The 17,569-nt window shown below is 40.2% G+C and overlaps 2 protein-coding genes and 1 pseudogene across 2 annotated transcripts; 2 read left to right on the top strand and 1 right to left on the bottom strand.

The window, feature by feature from the left end:
* Positions 1 to 2,749: 2,749 nt before the first annotated feature.
* LOC104748798 (jacalin-related lectin 13-like) lies at positions 2,750 to 4,837 on the top strand (annotated as a pseudogene).
* Positions 4,838 to 6,043: 1,206 nt separating this feature from the next.
* On the bottom strand, positions 6,044 to 7,481 carry LOC104747547 (protein SUPPRESSOR OF NIM1 1-like). The gene has a single exon (XM_010469200.3). It carries the CDS (start codon positions 7,367 to 7,369, stop codon positions 6,221 to 6,223), a length of 1,149 nt encoding a protein of 382 aa, XP_010467502.1. The 5' UTR covers positions 7,370 to 7,481; the 3' UTR covers positions 6,044 to 6,220.
* A 3,303-nt stretch (positions 7,482 to 10,784) lies between these two features.
* LOC104748796 (uncharacterized) lies at positions 10,785 to 16,782 on the top strand. Its single transcript, XM_010470389.2, has 8 exons — positions 10,785 to 10,902; positions 11,229 to 11,289; positions 11,350 to 11,434; positions 12,090 to 13,032; positions 13,128 to 13,379; positions 13,484 to 14,253; positions 14,372 to 15,819; positions 16,146 to 16,782. Exons 1-8 carry the CDS (start codon positions 10,785 to 10,787, stop codon positions 16,780 to 16,782), a joined length of 4,314 nt encoding a protein of 1,437 aa, XP_010468691.2.
* Positions 16,783 to 17,569: the final 787 nt, after the last annotated feature.

Genomic DNA, 17,569 nt, shown 5'->3' with positions numbered 1-17,569 from the left:
TTGGTGTCCTTGATCAGGTTCTGGCTCATGTGTCTCAACCTCAGCAGCAAAATGAACAGATTTCTTACCCATAAGGAGATTATGCACTGAATCCAGCTTAGCATTAACAGAAGCTAACTGGTTTAAATCAAATCCTCCATGCAATCTCTTCCTTTTAGCATCTGCTCCCTTAGTGCTATTGCTAGAAATCAAATTCTCAATCAAAACTTCAGCATCTTCTGGAAATCTTGTTTTGAAATTCCCATGACTTGCAGCATCCAAAGCTAACTGATACTTCCAGTCACACCCTCTGAAAAAGATACTCAGCAATTGTACCCTTGAAAAACCATGGTGTGGACAATCCCTCTGATAAGATTTGAACCTTACCCACGCTGCCTTGAAAGCTTCATCTGGTCTTTGCTTGAAAGTGGATAGCTTGACTCTCAACTCATCTGACATTGCATCATCATAGAAATGGTTGAGAAAAGCCACTTTGACTTGTTGCCAAGATGTCAAAGATCCAGCTGGCAACTGCTTCAACCACTGAGATGCCTCTCCTGCAAGTGAGTATGGGAAGAGCTTGCAGAATATGAAGTCCTCAGTCACTCCATTAGCTTTGATACTGGTCACAAGATCCTCAAAATGCTCAATATGGTCCAGAGGCTTCTCATTGGGCAAAGCAGAGAAAGGTCTCTGTCCAACTAGTTGGAAGTAAGCAGGCTTCAACTCAAAATCATTCCTCTGAAAAGGGGGAGGAACAATAGCAGACCGGTTCTCATACACCAGATCAGCCCGATTGTAGTCAGCAATGGTCCTGATCAGATCCCGGTTGTTCTCCTGTCGTCGAACTGGGTTCTGTACGTGGTTGGTAGCTCCACGCACGTCTGCTGCAGGTGGGTGTCGATCGATGCCACTTGGTTGGTGTCGATCGACACCAAGATCCGGTTCATCAACGACACCAGCTTGCTGGTTCACGACAGCCTGCTCGTTGACAACAGGTTCAGGAATCACGTTTCCTTCTGCATCAAGCTTTTGGCCCTGCTCATTGCGCAAATGGCCCTCTTGATCCCTCAAAACACCAGCCTCATCACGCATCAGAATGATCGTATTAACCATCTTCAGAGATTTAGCTGCTTTTCTATTCTCACGCTCAAGTTTTCCCAACTCTTGGTTTGAAAGCTTCAGAATTGGACCAGTCTTGTTGCTCCTTGTGTTAGGCTTATTAGGCATACACCTGAAACACACAAGAGAGAAGAAAACAAAAGGGTGTTAGTTTTAAAATAAAAAGAAAAATTTAGACAAAATCTAAAACTCAAATCTAATGGTAGATCAAAGAGTCCCCGGCAACGGCGCCAAAATTTGATATGCTCAAATTTACCCTAGAGCTACTCTCTCAAATTAAGAGATCACTGCAGTACTTAGGGGTCGAATTCCACAGAGACACAAGATCACACACAATAGATTATAGAGTTTTATAATTATGCTAAACAAATTGATTTAAATAAAGAAAAGCAATGCAAAATATTAAATAAAAGCTGTTGTAAATTCAGAAGATCAAAAAGCTAGGCCTAGGGAATTTCTCAGGAAATTATGAAATATTAAATCAATCAATAAATTAGGATTCAAGCAATTAAGAACAGATCTAGAACTCTAAACACTTTTGTAAAATAAATCAGTTCTCACTGCATATAATATCTAAATTTAAAACCAGAAAATCCAAATCTCTTTGTAAAATTCTAGGTAATAAATCAGCAATAAAATCAGGTTTAGATTGTTCACAAAATTATTAAATCAAATCTCTTTGCAAGAAATAATTTTGCTCATCAAAAGGTTTTATCAGGAAAACAATTATATTCTCATATCAATTTATTTTCCTAAAGTATTAATTCTAGATGGCCAATCAAGGATTAATATGAAGAACAACCTAAGATGAAGATCTAGATAGCTAATGAATCCTAAATAATCATATCTAATAATTCATAAAATCCCTGTGAAAAACCCTAAACCTAACAAGTAAACTACTCAGACATAATCAATGAAGAACAAGACATGATTCTGAATAATAAGCAATAGAGATTAAAAGAGTAAGAAAGGAGTTTAAGAATTCTTCTCTCAAAGCAGTTCAGATCTCTCTCTCCAATAGCTCTCAAAAATCTCTCAGGGTTGCAGAAAAATAAAACTTGCTAGAATAAAACTTAAGGGTTTGGAAAACCTAAAAAATATATATATATGTCCTAAAACATGTCAGAGACTTATGTTACAAATATGGAAAACTTTGGGGCAGATTTGTAAAACTTCCAAATTTGGCTCTCTCGTCGGTTTGGACTGAGTGTCGATCAATGTTAAGGCAGTGTTAAACTTGATGAATTGTATGCCTTCACGATCACCTCGTACATATATCTTTGTTACACCATCATGGTCCGATCCATCATCCCAATTATATTGGCTTTGTGGATACTTTTCCCCTTCCGCTTCCAACCTTTGTGTCATCTTGAATATATTTGAATCTTGAGACATTAAAAGGTGTTGTGTTTGCTTAGTCAATGTATAATTGGCATTAAAAAAAAAGCATGTGTTTCTTTGTGTTAGGATATAAAAATAAAAATAAAAATAAATAAAAAAGATAAAAACAATTCAAGCCAAGTTTTATTTATTTATTTTTATCTTTTTTATTTATTTTTATTTTTATTTTTATATCCTAACACAAAGAAACACATGCTTTTTTTTTAATGCCAATTATACATTGACTAAGCAAACACAACACCTTTTAATGTCTCAAGATTCAAATATATTCAAGATGACACAAAGGTTGGAAGCGGAAGGGGAAAAGTATCCACAAAGCCAATATAATTGGGATGATGGATCGGACCATGATGGTGTAACAAAGATATATGTACGAGGTGATCGTGAAGGCATACAATTCATCAAGTTTGACTATGTTGGTACCGGACAACTGATAGATGAATCATTCCATGGTTTCTCAAATCAAGGTTTCACACAGATGGTATGACTTTGACATATTCTAATTAAATTCCCTTTATTCTACCGGTTCATGAGAATAATGTTGTAACTTTTTTTTTTTGAAGTTTGAGATTGATCATTTAAAAGGTGAATATTTTGTATCTGTTGAGGGTTGCCACAACGGCGAGGTGATTCAAGCACTTCAATTCAAAACAAACTTGAAGGTCTCTGAAATCATGGGATATGAGAATTCAAATTATAAATTTAAACTAGCCATGTATGGCAAGAAAATCATTGGGTTTCACGGATCCGCTAAGGAAAACCTTAACTGTCTTGGAGCATATGTTACAACCATTACTCCAACTAAAATGGAAGCAAAAGGAGGAAAGGGAGGCAAGGAGTGGAATGATGGAGCGGACTATGAAGCTTTAACAAAGATTCATGTACGAATTACTTCAACAGGCATAAAGAACATCCAATTCGATTATGTGGACAAGGATGGACATCCGAAAGTGCTAGTCCATGGTTCTAGCACGGCTGGAGGCAACACGCTGGAGCCGGTAAATAAAACTAAACTTCATAAATTTGGTGACTAAGACTTAATATATATATATAGCCTGATGACTTTTTTTTCAACTTCATTTTTTTTTTTGTAGAGTGTTGTTAACAGACTTAAAAAATAGTCACGAAAATACCCTAATATAGTCGCACACAAAAAATTAGTCACGAAGCTATTGCCACAAAATGAATTCATGGCTTTTTCCATGGCTATAATTTCGTGATTAGTTTCTTTTGTCTGCGTGTGGTTATACGAGTAGTTTCGTGGTTTTATTCGTGATTTTTTGTGCGTTTTCTATAAGTAATTCTTGACTATATCTTTTCTAGTTATTGGGTTCAATATGTGATTTTCTGTGTGTGTGTGTGTGTGGCGAATGGAAGTTTGTATATAAGAAAACTCCCGTTAAATTTGATTTATCAAAGAAAGTAATGAATGTTAATATAATATATATCTTTTTGCCATGTAGTTTTAGATTAACCATGCTGACAACGAATACCTACTGTCTATTGACGGTTACTACAACGAGACTTCCGGTGTGATTCAAGCACTTCAATTCAAAACCAACATGAAGACTTCCGAAATGATGGGAGGCAAGGACGACGATGATGATGATGATGATGATGATGATGGCGAAACGAGTAAAAAGTTTTCAATTGGATGCAACGGCCATAAGATCATTGGATTTCATGGATATGCCGAGAAGAAGCTATATTCCCTTGGAGCATATTTCACATCACTTCCTATAACTAAATTGGAATACAAAGATTGTGCTAAAGGAGAACTAGCCGATAATGGTAAATCAGGCTACCTTTGGGATGATGGTACTTTCCAAGGAGTAAGAAAGGTGCACGTTTGTTATGATGGTCATTATATAAGGTATGTCAGGTTCGAGTACGATAATGGTGGCAAAGTGGAATCTCGCGAGCACGGGTCAAAAATTACAGCTAACGTACAAGAAAAAGAGGTCACAATTCCTTCCACTTAAATACACGTCAACCATATATATCTTTCTATGTGTGTTCTGTAATAGTGGTTTATATATGAAGCCTTTTTCATTTGCAGTTCGTCCTGGACTATCCAGATGAATTTCTCATTTCCGTGAAGGGAACTAGCACAGTAGTTTATATTCAAGGTGATCGTACGTTGATTACATCGTTGAGTTTCAAAACATCAAAAGGGAGGACCTCTCCTACATTTGGAAATGAGTTTTGTAGCAGTCCTGTTGAATTCGTGGTTGAAAAAAAAGGTTGTGCTATTGTTGGGTTCCATGGACGGTCTTATTATTATGCTCTTCTTTCTCTTGGAGCATATCTTTTTCCGATTCCTCCTACTAAATAAGTGCTCATGATGGGGGGGAAACTAGATGAACAAGGTGGTGATGATCATGTTCTTTAATATTGTCTTTCTATATATCTTGTACCTTTTGTTTTAAACTTCTGATTAACCAGAAAGTTTTGGATCAGGGTCCATAGTCTTCTTGGACCCAGGTCTAGAGCTTGCTTAATTAACTAAAATTATTTTAAATAAAGTACTTTACAAGCTTTCTGAGTCATCACCCACATTAGACCTCCATTTCTCATTCACATCAACTCCCATTTTGGCAAGTGATTACACTAGCTTGTAGTGCTCAAATCAGTGGATGCAAATAGAATATCATCACTGTAATAGCTCGCGAAAACGAGATCGAGATTCAATTCGCAAAAGCTAAATTATATACATCAAAAAGAGATGTCAAAATAAGCACGCCGACTGCGAGAAAATAATCAAAGACTTGTGATCGTCGCAAAGTCGAACTCTCGTTGAACCAACAACGTTGATAGTAGTCGTAGAAGTAGATGACGGCTTACTTGAGTAAATTATTCTTCAAGCTAAATCGATTCCAACATGTGAAAACTTTAAATCGTAATGATTTTTCGTAAGAGCCATCGTACAATCACAATTAGTAGAACTCATCATGCATCTCATGATGGTTTACGTAATAAGAGCTAAGAACTCATCATGCATCACAAACATATATCTCGACTGAAGTAAAAGTTGCAGTTATTAGAGTGTGCGGTTGAAATTTTTTTTTCTGTGTAGTTACAAATTAGCCACGAAGTAACTCGTATAGCCAAAAAGAAAACTTAGGCACGAATTGTCACGGAAAAAGCTACGAACAAATTTTTGTGACTAATTTTTTTCGTGCTCTTCGGTGAGTATTTCAAGGTAGACTCGAAATCTTGTAGTTATATATCTACACATGTGTGGTAATGTCTTTTTTTGACAACCATATGTGTCGTAATGTCTCAAGTTATAAGATTAAACCTAGCTTGTCATGAATTAATTAATTACTTGACATGCTATCAGTTTTTTTTTGTTTATTAATTGGACACTTCGATCATATCAATACATGCAATAGCCGATCCATTTTTAAAAATCGGAATCATGATTTAATACTATACAAAGAAGTAGTTCGTGAGCCAAATAAATGTTAAAATAGGTAAATTAACCAGCGAATAAAACAGTCGTGAAGAAAAGGCCTAGGTAAGTAAAGTTCTCGGCCAGTAATATGAAAATCTTTATTCAATTAATAAGGGTTCAATTAAACCTCGATATTTTACATAAATTATCCAGAGGGAGTAACCGAAAATGCTTAAGAAATTACTAAAAGAGGAAGCAACTCCGAGTATCACATCAGATGATCCTCAAGGAACATATAAGAAATATTCTAACCTCAACAGTCTAACCTCCAAATAAAGGAAGCGAGACCAAATTTGGAGTATAAACACAGTGACAACACTTACCAATCCGAGGACCTATTTCAATCTTCTTGCACTGATCTTCCCTCACGATATAGATGCAAGCCACTCCAGTTTCATCGTCGCCACGACACATGACTAATGTCTTCTCATAAATGAAGTAACTAGCGCGATAAACATGCTCACTATATAGCTTTGGCAAGTTAGTTGTTGACAAGGTCATCAACTTTATCCAAACCACGCCTTCTCGGCCACCATCCCCATTGTTCTTACTAATCCTCTCCTTAGTTACCCATATCCCAATCTCCCTTGTTACACCGCATTGCTCTAACAACGAAAACCGATCTCCCTTATAAACCGCGAGGATAATTTCATTAATATGAGGGTTCTTTTGACACGGAAGGAGACATAATGGTTTGAATTTCTCCGTCGAGAAATCAAACATTCGGATGTAGTAGTACTCATTAGTCTCAGACCTACCCCAAGTAATCCAGTAGATGTTTCCATTCAATGACACATTTGATATTTTAGCCACTTCAGATATGGGGAAGTCGTCATCCTCAGGTCTATTAATAAACCTCAACAAGTTGGAAGCACACTCGTAGATCCCAACTTTCTGATCACTCAAGAATTTACGGTGACAAAACAAATAGCCCAAGATCTTGTATACCTTTTCGGGTCTAGTATTATCGTATCCTAACCCGAAAACACGGAACTCTTTATCCCCATACTCGATCCATCTAACCTGTCTCAACCATGGATTCCAAAGAGCTGTCTTGTTCTCCACAAACCGATAGTTACAAAGCAAGAACTCATCGCAAGTAGTCACGATGGTTCTATGATTGTAATTTGTTTCTCGGTTTGGAATATAAGAGAAGGAGGGTATCTCACGCACCTCTATCGTTGGATCGATGCTGTCGTGATCGATGATGTTGATTGAATAAATCTTGGAAGTGGTCAAGAGGATGAACTGGGGACGGGAGCGAGACAAGTGATTGTTGATGAAAGACTTGTCGTTGAAAAGAGAGTTGCACTTTCTAGATATGCTTCTGAACCGAACGAGAGAGTGAGGTGGGAGACGAGAGAGTATGTCTTCCTCTAATTCCCACGGAAGCTTCACCGGCGGAGCCATGAGGTCTTCTGCTTTCTGTTTAGTTTTGAGTTATAGCTCTGATAACATATAGGAGAAGAGAAACTGTATTTATCCTTTCTGGCAAGAAAAGAAAAGTAACTTTAGTGATATTTATTTTTTTTCCTTTGAAAAAAGTTATTAAATGCAAATTAAGTAAACAATATAGATCCTACCACTGAATATATACATGTGTAAGTGAAAGATTTTTTTTTTTTGTTGATTTTATACTATTAATACATATAGATCCTAACATTGAATTTATACATTGATTTTTTGTTGTCTTATATCTTCTATAATATGAGAAGGTTTTTCTCAACTTTTGCTAAGGGGATGACACTTGGCGTGTTATCTATCTAACACATGTTTTATTTGTTGTTTGGACTTAATAAACAACATTTATTTGTACTTTTGACCTAAGTAACTACTGGGCCATAAAAAAAAAAATCTCTCAACATTTCATTTTTCTTTCTTCAATAAGAACCAGTTGTACTGTTGTAGCTCTCTTCTGATCTAAAGCCACCATTTATCAGTTTATGGTCTCATCCAAAGAAAAACTAATGATAATTTATTCTGAAATGATAAATATAGGTTTCAATCTTATGTATGATTCATGGGGAAGAAATTATTCTAGATTATGTTAGATTGTGGGATGTTTATGTGTTGTCAAAATTCTCTTATCAATTCATAATTTTTTGGCTCAAATTTAAAATTTTGGGTTTTCATTCTTGCTTAGTTTCTGGTCTTTAATCTTATGTAATCTACTGGTGGGGTGTTTTCAATTGCTTACTCATTTATTCCTCATTAGATCTTACCAATTTTTTTCCATAAAAATAGAATTTTTTCTATTTTCCATAAAATTAGAATTCAATTCCTAATTACTCTCCTTTTAACACAACTTTTCAGTCATTATTATTTAATTTCAGTCATTAGGTTCTTACGAAGAATTATATTATTTTCATATATCTTTCCAAATGTTAATAGGTATTCTTGAATAATTTTTAAATTTTTTTGTAGGTTATCATGTTTGTTGTTCGAATTAATACTACAAAGAAAAAAATTATGTGAAAATGTTTGACAAATTTATTTATTCACTAGAGTGTTTATGTATGTCTTTCCTACTCTCCATGGGCTGGTCCGGCAATTTTGAATGTTATACTTCCATTTTTTTTAAACCCTTTTTATTATTGTAAATAAAATTATAAAAATAGTAATATACAAATTTTCATTATTTTCATATTGTAGTTCGTTTTGCTTACTCATATTTTTCTTTGTCTTTTCAATGTTTTCATGTTCATTTAAACATTTATACGAAAATAAATATCATATTGCCTAATAAGTCATTATTCTTTTAAAACTTTTCGAATATGGAAAATTTTAAATTACAGTTTCAAATTTGTTTTCCTAAATTAAATTTTACTCTAAATCTCAGTAGCAACAAGTTTAATTAACATTAATCTAATGTTCATTAACCAACAATTCAAAAGATGAAATAGGTTTTTACATAAACCTAATAAAATTTCATCCGTAAATTGGATATATCTACATGAATAATATATTGTTTTCTTATATAAAACTTGAACTTCTAAATTTTATTGAAGCTATAAAAAAATCTAATAATAACTGAACTTATAATTTTTTTCCCTAATAAAAGACCTAAAACTTTTGGTCTAAAATATGCCCCATAAAAATCGATGCCCTTATCCTTGGCTTCACTTGCTTGGCCTATGGGTCCGGCTTTGAACCATATTTTATTTTTACTTCAGGTTGTCGTGTTCGTTGGTTGTGTTAATATTACTACATTATAAAAAAATGAACTATCATGATTTAATATGTTGAACATTTTAAGTTTTGTTCCTTTCTTATATTTTAGAATCTCTATTTATTTTTTTCTTTGGGTATTGATGTGGTAAAGCAGGCTAAAATTTTTTCTTATTGGACGATGCATATGAGTCTCTCCACTGTACATTTAGTTTCTTATTAGTCTTCATCTTTAAGAAACAAATGTATTTTAAACTATTATAAAAAAGGAAAATTGTATATTAAAAAACCATGTTGTTAAGCTTGTGATGTCTTTTTATCTCATGGTACGATATGAGTTGCATTTTTCTATACAATATCTCATTAATTTTTCTATACCTTACCCCTTTTGAGATACCTTTTCAAAAAATACCAATTTTTTGAACATTTTATTTTTTCCCTCTTTTACACAAATTACAATATGTTAAATTAATTTTTTAATTTTTTTTAAGTCTGTGTTCTCTATATTATATTTAGGATATAGTGTTGATGGGGTAAGGTTTTAGTATTTGAATTTAAAATTTAAAATTTAGTCATTTTATACACAGAAAATGGATAATTTTGAAAATGAACAATATGAAAAGGTATTATTGAAAATTGACATAGGAAAACGGACATTTTTGAAAATGCACTGTTTGATACTAAGATTCCTAAAAATATATGATACTAATATACAGTTAGCATATACTTGTGACAACCCGTCCTGCGGACCCCACTAGCCCACCGCTAGCCGTCCCAACGGACTCCAAGCTGGCCCTGCAGGGCATCGATCCTAACCCCTCACCGTGGACAGGAACTATTCATCCAAATCCACCAGTAAGTTATTGGTGCGCCAGGCGTTCCTCGAACCCTGGTCCCACCCTTTAACAACCTTCCCACATGACAAGTTTTCACCAATTAATCTGCAGGGAACTAGCACACGAGTTTATATTGAAGGTGATCGTACGGTGATTACATCGTTGAGTTTCAAAACATCGAAAGGGAGGATGTAACGACCCAGAACCTCGGTAGGAGATAGTCGAGAAATCCGAGTCGAGATAGTCGAGAAATCCGAGTCGAGATAGTTGCGAAATCCGAGTCGAGATAGAAATCCGAGTCGAGATAGTTGAGAAATCCGAGTCGAGATAGTCGAGAAATCCGAGTCGAGATAGTTGAGAAATCCGACTCGAGAAAGTCGAGGACTCAGAGTCGAGAAAGTCGAGGACTCGGTATCGAGGATTTTGTCGAGGGTTTGTCGAGAGTTGCCGATACTCATCGACGGTAGAATCTGACAGTTATGGGGATTGGGCGATGGAAATGGAGAGTTCGAAACTACTGAAGTAGTTAACAGACGTTCAAACTGGGGAAATGGAATCCCAAGTTTACAGTGATCAGATCATTCAGGCTTGCAAGTTTCTGGATGAAAATTGATTCGGAAGAACAGGTTTGTTAATTTGCCAAGATATGGGATGGGAGGTTCGGTACTTAGTCCTAGAGACAGTCCGCGTAAAATAGGAATGAAAGTAATAGTGATAGTGATAGTGATAGTGATAGTATAGTGATAGTGATAGTGAAGTGATAGTGATAGTGAAGTGCACTATCCGGAAATGGTTGCATCGGCAATCGATGGACCGGGCCGATGGACGAGGTGGCATGGTTTGGCCGATGGGCCGATAATGGACTAAAAGGACTCGATATCTCGCGGAGATTTAAGCCGACTCACGGGAAAGGAAACCCGAGAGAAATGGAAACTCGAGGTAATGGAAAGGTGATCGGATAAGGACAGATGCGAGAATTATGGGAAGTTATGGGCGGTGAGACTTATCGTTCCAAGGAAACTTAGGGCGATTCGTGGATCCTATATAAGGGATAAAACCCTTAGGAATTTCTCTAGTTTTCATAAGAATCCGAGAGCCGCCGCAAGAGAGAAAGATGAGAGTTTCTGTCGAGCTTAAACCGAGAGAGATCCTAAGTCTAGAGTCGAGAAGAACGGTAAGTGTTCTTCCACCTTGATCCGTCGATGGTTATGGTTATGGTTATGGGATATATCTCGGATACTAATGGTATCGATCTGTCCATGTAGAAGCAGGGATCAGATCCGAGCATAGAAACCAAGAGATCAACACCTTAGGTCGATACCGAAGGTGAGTGCGTGACTGTGGCCAAGTTCCATGGTTGATTCTCTTGACCCGTGGTTTATTTAGTCTCGTTAATTGCTTGTCTTATGGTTATGGTTTCTATTGCAATATGAATGATGGTTGGTCTAAGAGATTTAGGCGACTATCCATGGTATTTGATTGACTTGCGTGACTTGATTGGAATATTCCCTGTGTTAGATTGAGATCGTTGAACTGAGCCTAGTCAGACGGGATGACCGCTCCACTAAGTAAACTTTGTTTGCTTACGCCTCCTTTTATGGACGCAGGAAAAGATAGGTCCGATGATCGGGATTATAGTGGCTGACCAGCTCGTGTGACGGAGGCAAGGGAGGAAGGAGGATGGTGGCTTTGGGTAGAAATATTCATGGCGTTATTTTATTTAGTTTTCGTTATTTTCATGCATGGGACAAGTTGTTATTTCGTTGATTTGAACCTCTCAATATTTTAATAAATTCGCAAGTTTAAGTTAAGTTCACCTGTTATTCATACTTGTTGTTATACTCGTTAATTTGCGCATAGAATTCGTCACCTGTTATACAGTTCAAAATTTTTATCGGTCTGTTTAAGTCCGAGTATGGTTTCTAGGGTCGGGGTCTTACATTTGGTATCAGAGCACGGTTATAGTTCTAGGACATGTTCATATAGCGGGTGCATGAGTTATTGTTACTAAAGCCATCCTTCCTTGCCAAGAACGTCTCACGGTAAGACTGGTCATGTATAGATTATAGGGTGTGATAGGCTAAGTTGGTTTGGACGCTAACTTAGAATCGGTTATGGTATTTCAGATGGCACCTAACACTCGCAACTCGGCTAATACCTCGGCTAGACCAGGAGTCGGAGGGAACACTGAGGAAGCACCGAACACTACTGCGGTGAATGTTGAGCAAGTGGGTGCGAGGACCGGGACGGAAACCGGAGGGCATGGAACCCAGGGAGTCGGTACGAGAGCGATACCAGTAGGGGGTACGGGTGCTAATGCGACTGCAAACGTGGGGATGGGGCAAGTATTGGAGACCTTGGTCCAAATACTGAACCAAATGACACCACCTCAGGCCGCAAACCCGCCTGTACCCAATGTGGTGCCAGTGGTGGCAGCTCCTTCGTACTTGACTATCATGGATCACATTCTCAAGTTCGGTACACAGTACTTTAGTGGAGGAGTGAATCCGACCGAGGCTGATGAATGGAGAAGTCGCCTCGAAAGGAACTTCGACTCGGTGCATTGTCGGATGGAGTATCGAAAGGACATCGCTACCCACTACCTGTCCGGGGAAGCCAATGCGTGGTGGACAGGCATGGCAAACCGTATGGTCAACCCGAATTGTTCATGGGAAACTTTTCGCGGATTGTTTCTTGCGAAATACTTTCCGCAAGAAGCTGTCGACCGTCTTGAGTCGGAATTTCTAGACTTGAAGCAAGGGGACCGGTCCATGCGAGAGTATGAGACCGAGTTCAACCGACTCAAGAGGTACGGTGGAAATGAGATGGTAGAGGAGCAAGTTCAGATTCGTCGGTTCTTGCGGGGCATGAGAGTGGATGTCCGGAACCGGTATATGATTCGAAACTTCGGGAGTCTTGCTGAGTTGGTGGAGAAGGTGGCCATGTTGGAGGACGGATTGGCTGAGCAAGCTTGGCAGAATCCTGGAGGAATCACGGTGCAGCAGGCGCCGAAAGTGAAAACTGAACCGGGAACCGGGAGTAAGCAGACTGGGAGTCGGAAATCTACGGGTAAGGGCAGTGTGCGCTTGTGTCCGACTTGCCGTAAGAGACACTAGGGTCAGTGCCGGCAGTTGATGGGAACATGTTTCAATTGCGGTGAGAAGGGTCACATGGCAAGCAGCTGTCCGAAGAGGGGGAGCGACACACGAGTGTGCTACCAATGTGGACAGCCGGGTCACATTCGGCCGGATTGTCCGCAGTTGGAGACGCAAGGGCAGAAACGGGCCAGAGAGGTGGAAGCGAGCACTTCACAGCAAATCACGGACGGCCTAGAGTGTATTCGATCGCGATTATGCCTAGAGTGTATTCGATCGCGGACGGGCAGGTGGAAGCGAGCACTTCACAGCAGATCACTGGTAAGTTGGATACTCACCTTAGTGAATTTCTTGGGTGAATATTGTGTGTGTGTGCGTCTATTTGTTTGTGTGTGGATAGGTTCTTAGCAAGTAGAATTGTGCAGGGACCTTACTCATGGGCGGTGTGGAAACTCATGTGATGTTTGACACTGGGGCTATGCATTGTTTTGTGAGTCCGGATATGATTGGTAAAGGAGGTTTCCGGAAGGAACCCGGAGATCATTTTGGTTTAGTGCAAGTAGCGGGCGGTCAAGTGATGTTTACGTACGGGGTGGTACGTAGCATTTCGGTCATGGTAAGCGGTATAGATATGCCGGCAGACTTAGTCATATACCGAGTGAAGGCACATGATGTGATATTGGGTATGGATTGGCTAAGCAAACACCAAGCTCACTTGGACTGCTACCGCGGGCGTGTACTGTTTGAAACTGCGAAAGGGATGTTAGAATATCAGGGCATCAGGCCATTGTCGGGAAACCTTTTGGTCTCGGCGACGCAGGCTGAGCAGTTAATCAGTAATGGGTGCGAAGCTTACTTGGCTTCGATCATGATAGAGGAAGTAGGCACGGGTACGGGACTATCAGAGATACCAGTGGTACGAGAGTATGAAAGTGTGTTCGGACCCTTTTCCGGGTTACCACCATCACGGTCAGATCCGTTCACTGTCGAGTTGGAACCTGGTACGGCTCCAATATTGAAGGCTCCGTATCGCATGGCACCGGCAGAGATGGCCGAGTTAAAGAAACAGTTGGGAGAGCTGATGGAGAAGGGATCCGTAAGACCAAGTAGTTCACCATGGGGTGCACCGGTACTCTTTGTAAAGAAGAAGGACGGTACCTTTCGGCTTTGCATCGACTACCGAGGATTGAACAAGGTAACGGTGAAGAATCGGTATCCTTTACCAAGGATCGACGAGTTGTTAGATCAACTTCGAGGAGCCACATATTTCTCGAAGATTGATTTGGCTTCGGGATATCACCAAATCCCTATAGAGGAGTCCGACATATGGAAGACAGCCTTTAGGACAAGGTACGGCCATTACGAATTTGTGGTCATGCCGTTTGGGTAAAGAGGAGCATGCCGCACATTTGAGGATAGTGCTAGAAAAGTTGAAGGAGCAGAAGCTTTTCGCCAAGCTAAGCAAGTGTAGCTTTTGGAAGCGCGAAATTGGGTTCTTAGAGCATGTAGTATCGGACAAAGGAGTGTCTGTGGATCAGGAGAAGATTCGATCCATAGCAGAGTGTCCTAGACCGCGGAACACCTACGAGATTAGAAGCTTCCTAGGATTGGCCGGATACTATCGACGATTTGTGAAAGGGTTCGCAAGCATGGCGCACCCGCTGACCAAGCTAACCGGAAAGGACGAACCGTATGCGTGGTCGGCTGAGTGCGAAAAGAGTTTCTCAAGACTTAAGGATATGCTGACTAGTGCTCCGGTGTTGGCACTACCGGATCCATACGAGTCGTACGTAGTATACACGGACGCGTCGGGTCGAGGTTTGGGATGTGTACTTATGCAGAATGGGAAGGTGATAGCTTATGCGTCTAGACAATTGAGGAAGCATGAAGCGAATTACCCAACTCATGATCTGGAGATGGCAGCCGTAGTATTTGCACTAAATATTTGGAGGTCCTACTTGTATGGTGGTAAGGTGCAAATATACACGGACCACAAGAGCTTACCGTACATATTTACTCAGTCAGAACTGAACCTACGCCAGCGGAGATGGATGGAGTTAGTCGCGGACTACGACCTGGAGATCAGTTACCATCCGGGTAAAACTAATTTAGTAGCAGACGCCTTGAGTAGAAGAGGGTCAGCTATCAGTGCTGAGAAAGAAGTTGAGGACTTAGTTGGTATGATCAGAACCTTGCGGCTGAATGCATTGACAGAGCAGTTGGAACCGTTGGGCCTCGGGGCCGCGAACCAGGCAGATTTGCTAACACGGGTACGGTTAGCACAGGAGAAAGACGCAGAACTGATTTGGTTGTCCAAGGTGGACGGAAACGAGTATGAGACAGCGAATAACGGTACTATTTTGGTTAAGGGGCGAGTGTGTGTTCCTTCGTATATAAATCTTCGTGCTGAAATCCTTAGGGAGGCGCATCAGTCTCAGTTGGCAATCCATCCTGGATCCACCAAAATGTACCAAGACTTGAAGAGGTACTACCATTGGTCGAGCATGAAGAGAGAAGTGGCAGAATGGGTTGCAGCGTGTCCGACATGTCAAAGAGTTAAGGCGGAAAATCAGGTCATGGGCGGTTTGTTGCGAAACTTACCGATACCCGAGTGGAAATGGGACATGATAACCATGGACTTCGTCACGAGTCTGCCACCGTGTGACAAGAAGGATGCTATATGGGTCGTTGTGGTTCGACTGACCAAGTCGGCGCATTTCTTGGCCATAAACAAAAAGGACGGGCCGAGAAATTGGCCGAGGTATACGAACAAGAGATAGTAAGGTTGCATGGTGTTCCAGCGAGCATAGTATCAGATAGAGACTCGAAGTTTACTTCAAGAATATGGAAGGCCTTGCAAAAGCGTTTTGGGACGCGAACGGATATGAGTACGGCCAACCATCCACAAACGGACGGACAGTCCGAGCGTACCATACGGACGCTCGAGGATCTTTTGCGAGCAAGTGTCTCGAATTGGAGAGATAACTGGGTAAGGCATCTGCCGTTAGGAGAATTTGCCTACAACAATAGCTTCCACGCTAGTATAGGCATGTCACCGTAAGAGGCTTTATACGGTCGACCTTGCAGAACACCCTTGTGCTGGACACAAGTAGGGGAGCGAAGTGTTTACGCTCGAGATTTCATGGACGAAACGACCGAGAAGATCAAAATCTTGAAGCTGAAGATGAAGGAAGCTCAAGACAGACAGAAAAGCTATGCGGATAAGCGCCGAAGGGAGTTGGAGTTTCAGGTTGGAGATATGGTTTATCTCAAAACCGTGACTTATAAGGGTAAGGATCGGGTAGCACTGAACACTAAGTTGACGCCTAGATACATGGGACCGTACCGAATCCTGGAAAGGATTGGTCCGACGGCCTACAAGTTGGAGTTACCTCCGGCTATGTCAGCTTTTCATCCGGTGTTTCATGTGTCGATGCTAAGGAAATGCATCACGGGACGGGAGAATGTGATCTCCGAACCCTCTCCAGACCTGCAAGTGAATATGACCATCATCGGTCGGCCAGTTCGGATAACTGGTACAAAGATGAGAGGTCCGCATAAGAAGAAGAAGACAAAGTTAATTCAGGTCGTATGGGATTGTGAAGGGATAGAGGAGACGACTTGGGAACCAGAAGAAGTTATGAAAGTGAACTTCAAGAAGTGGTTCGATAAAAGAGAGATTCCTCGTAAGGAAAGCAAAGATTCGAGAATGAATCAGTCCTAAGTAGGGGAGAAATGTAACGACCTGGAACCTCGGTAGGAGATAGTCGAGAAATCCGAGTCGATATAGTCAAGAAATCCGAGTCGACATAGTCGAGAAATCCGAGTCGAGATAGTCGAGATAGTCGAGAAATCCGAGTCGAGATAGTCGAGAAATCCGAGTCGAGATAGTCGAGAAATCCAAGTCGAGATAGTCAAGAAATCCGAGTCAAGAAAGTCGAGGACTCAGAGTCGAGAAAGTCGAGGACTCGGTATCGAGGATTTTGTCGAGGGTTTGTCGAGAGTTGCCGATACTCATCGAAGGTAGAATCCGACAGTTATGGGGATTGGGCGATGGAAATGGAGAGGTCGAAACTACTGAAGTAGTGAACAGACGTTCGAACTGGGGAAATGGAATCCCAAGTTTACAATGATCAGATCATTCAGGCTTGCAAGTTTCTGGATGAAAATTGGTTCGGACGAACAGGTTTGTAAATTTGCCGAGAAATGGGATGGGAGGTTCGGTAATTAGTCCGAGAGACAGTCCGAGTAAAATAGGAATGAAAGTCCTTGTGATAATGATAGTGATAGTGATAGTATAGTGATAGTGATAGTGAAGTGATAGTGATAGTGAAGTGCACTATCCGGAAATGGTTGCATCGGCAATCGATGGACCGGGCCGATGGACGAGGTGGCATGGTTTGGCCGATGGGCCGATAATGGACTAAAAGGACTCGATAACTCGCGGAGATTTAAGCCGACTCACGGGAAAGGAAACCCGAGAGAAATGGAAACTCGTGGTAATGGAAAAG

The sequence above is a fragment of the Camelina sativa genome, chromosome 15, assembly GCF_030686135.1.
Source record: "Camelina sativa cultivar CO46 ecotype springtype chromosome 15, ASM3068613v1".
Taxonomy (NCBI): Eukaryota; Viridiplantae; Streptophyta; class Magnoliopsida; order Brassicales; family Brassicaceae; genus Camelina; species Camelina sativa.
This window is presented reverse-complemented; position numbering and strand designations above follow the sequence as displayed.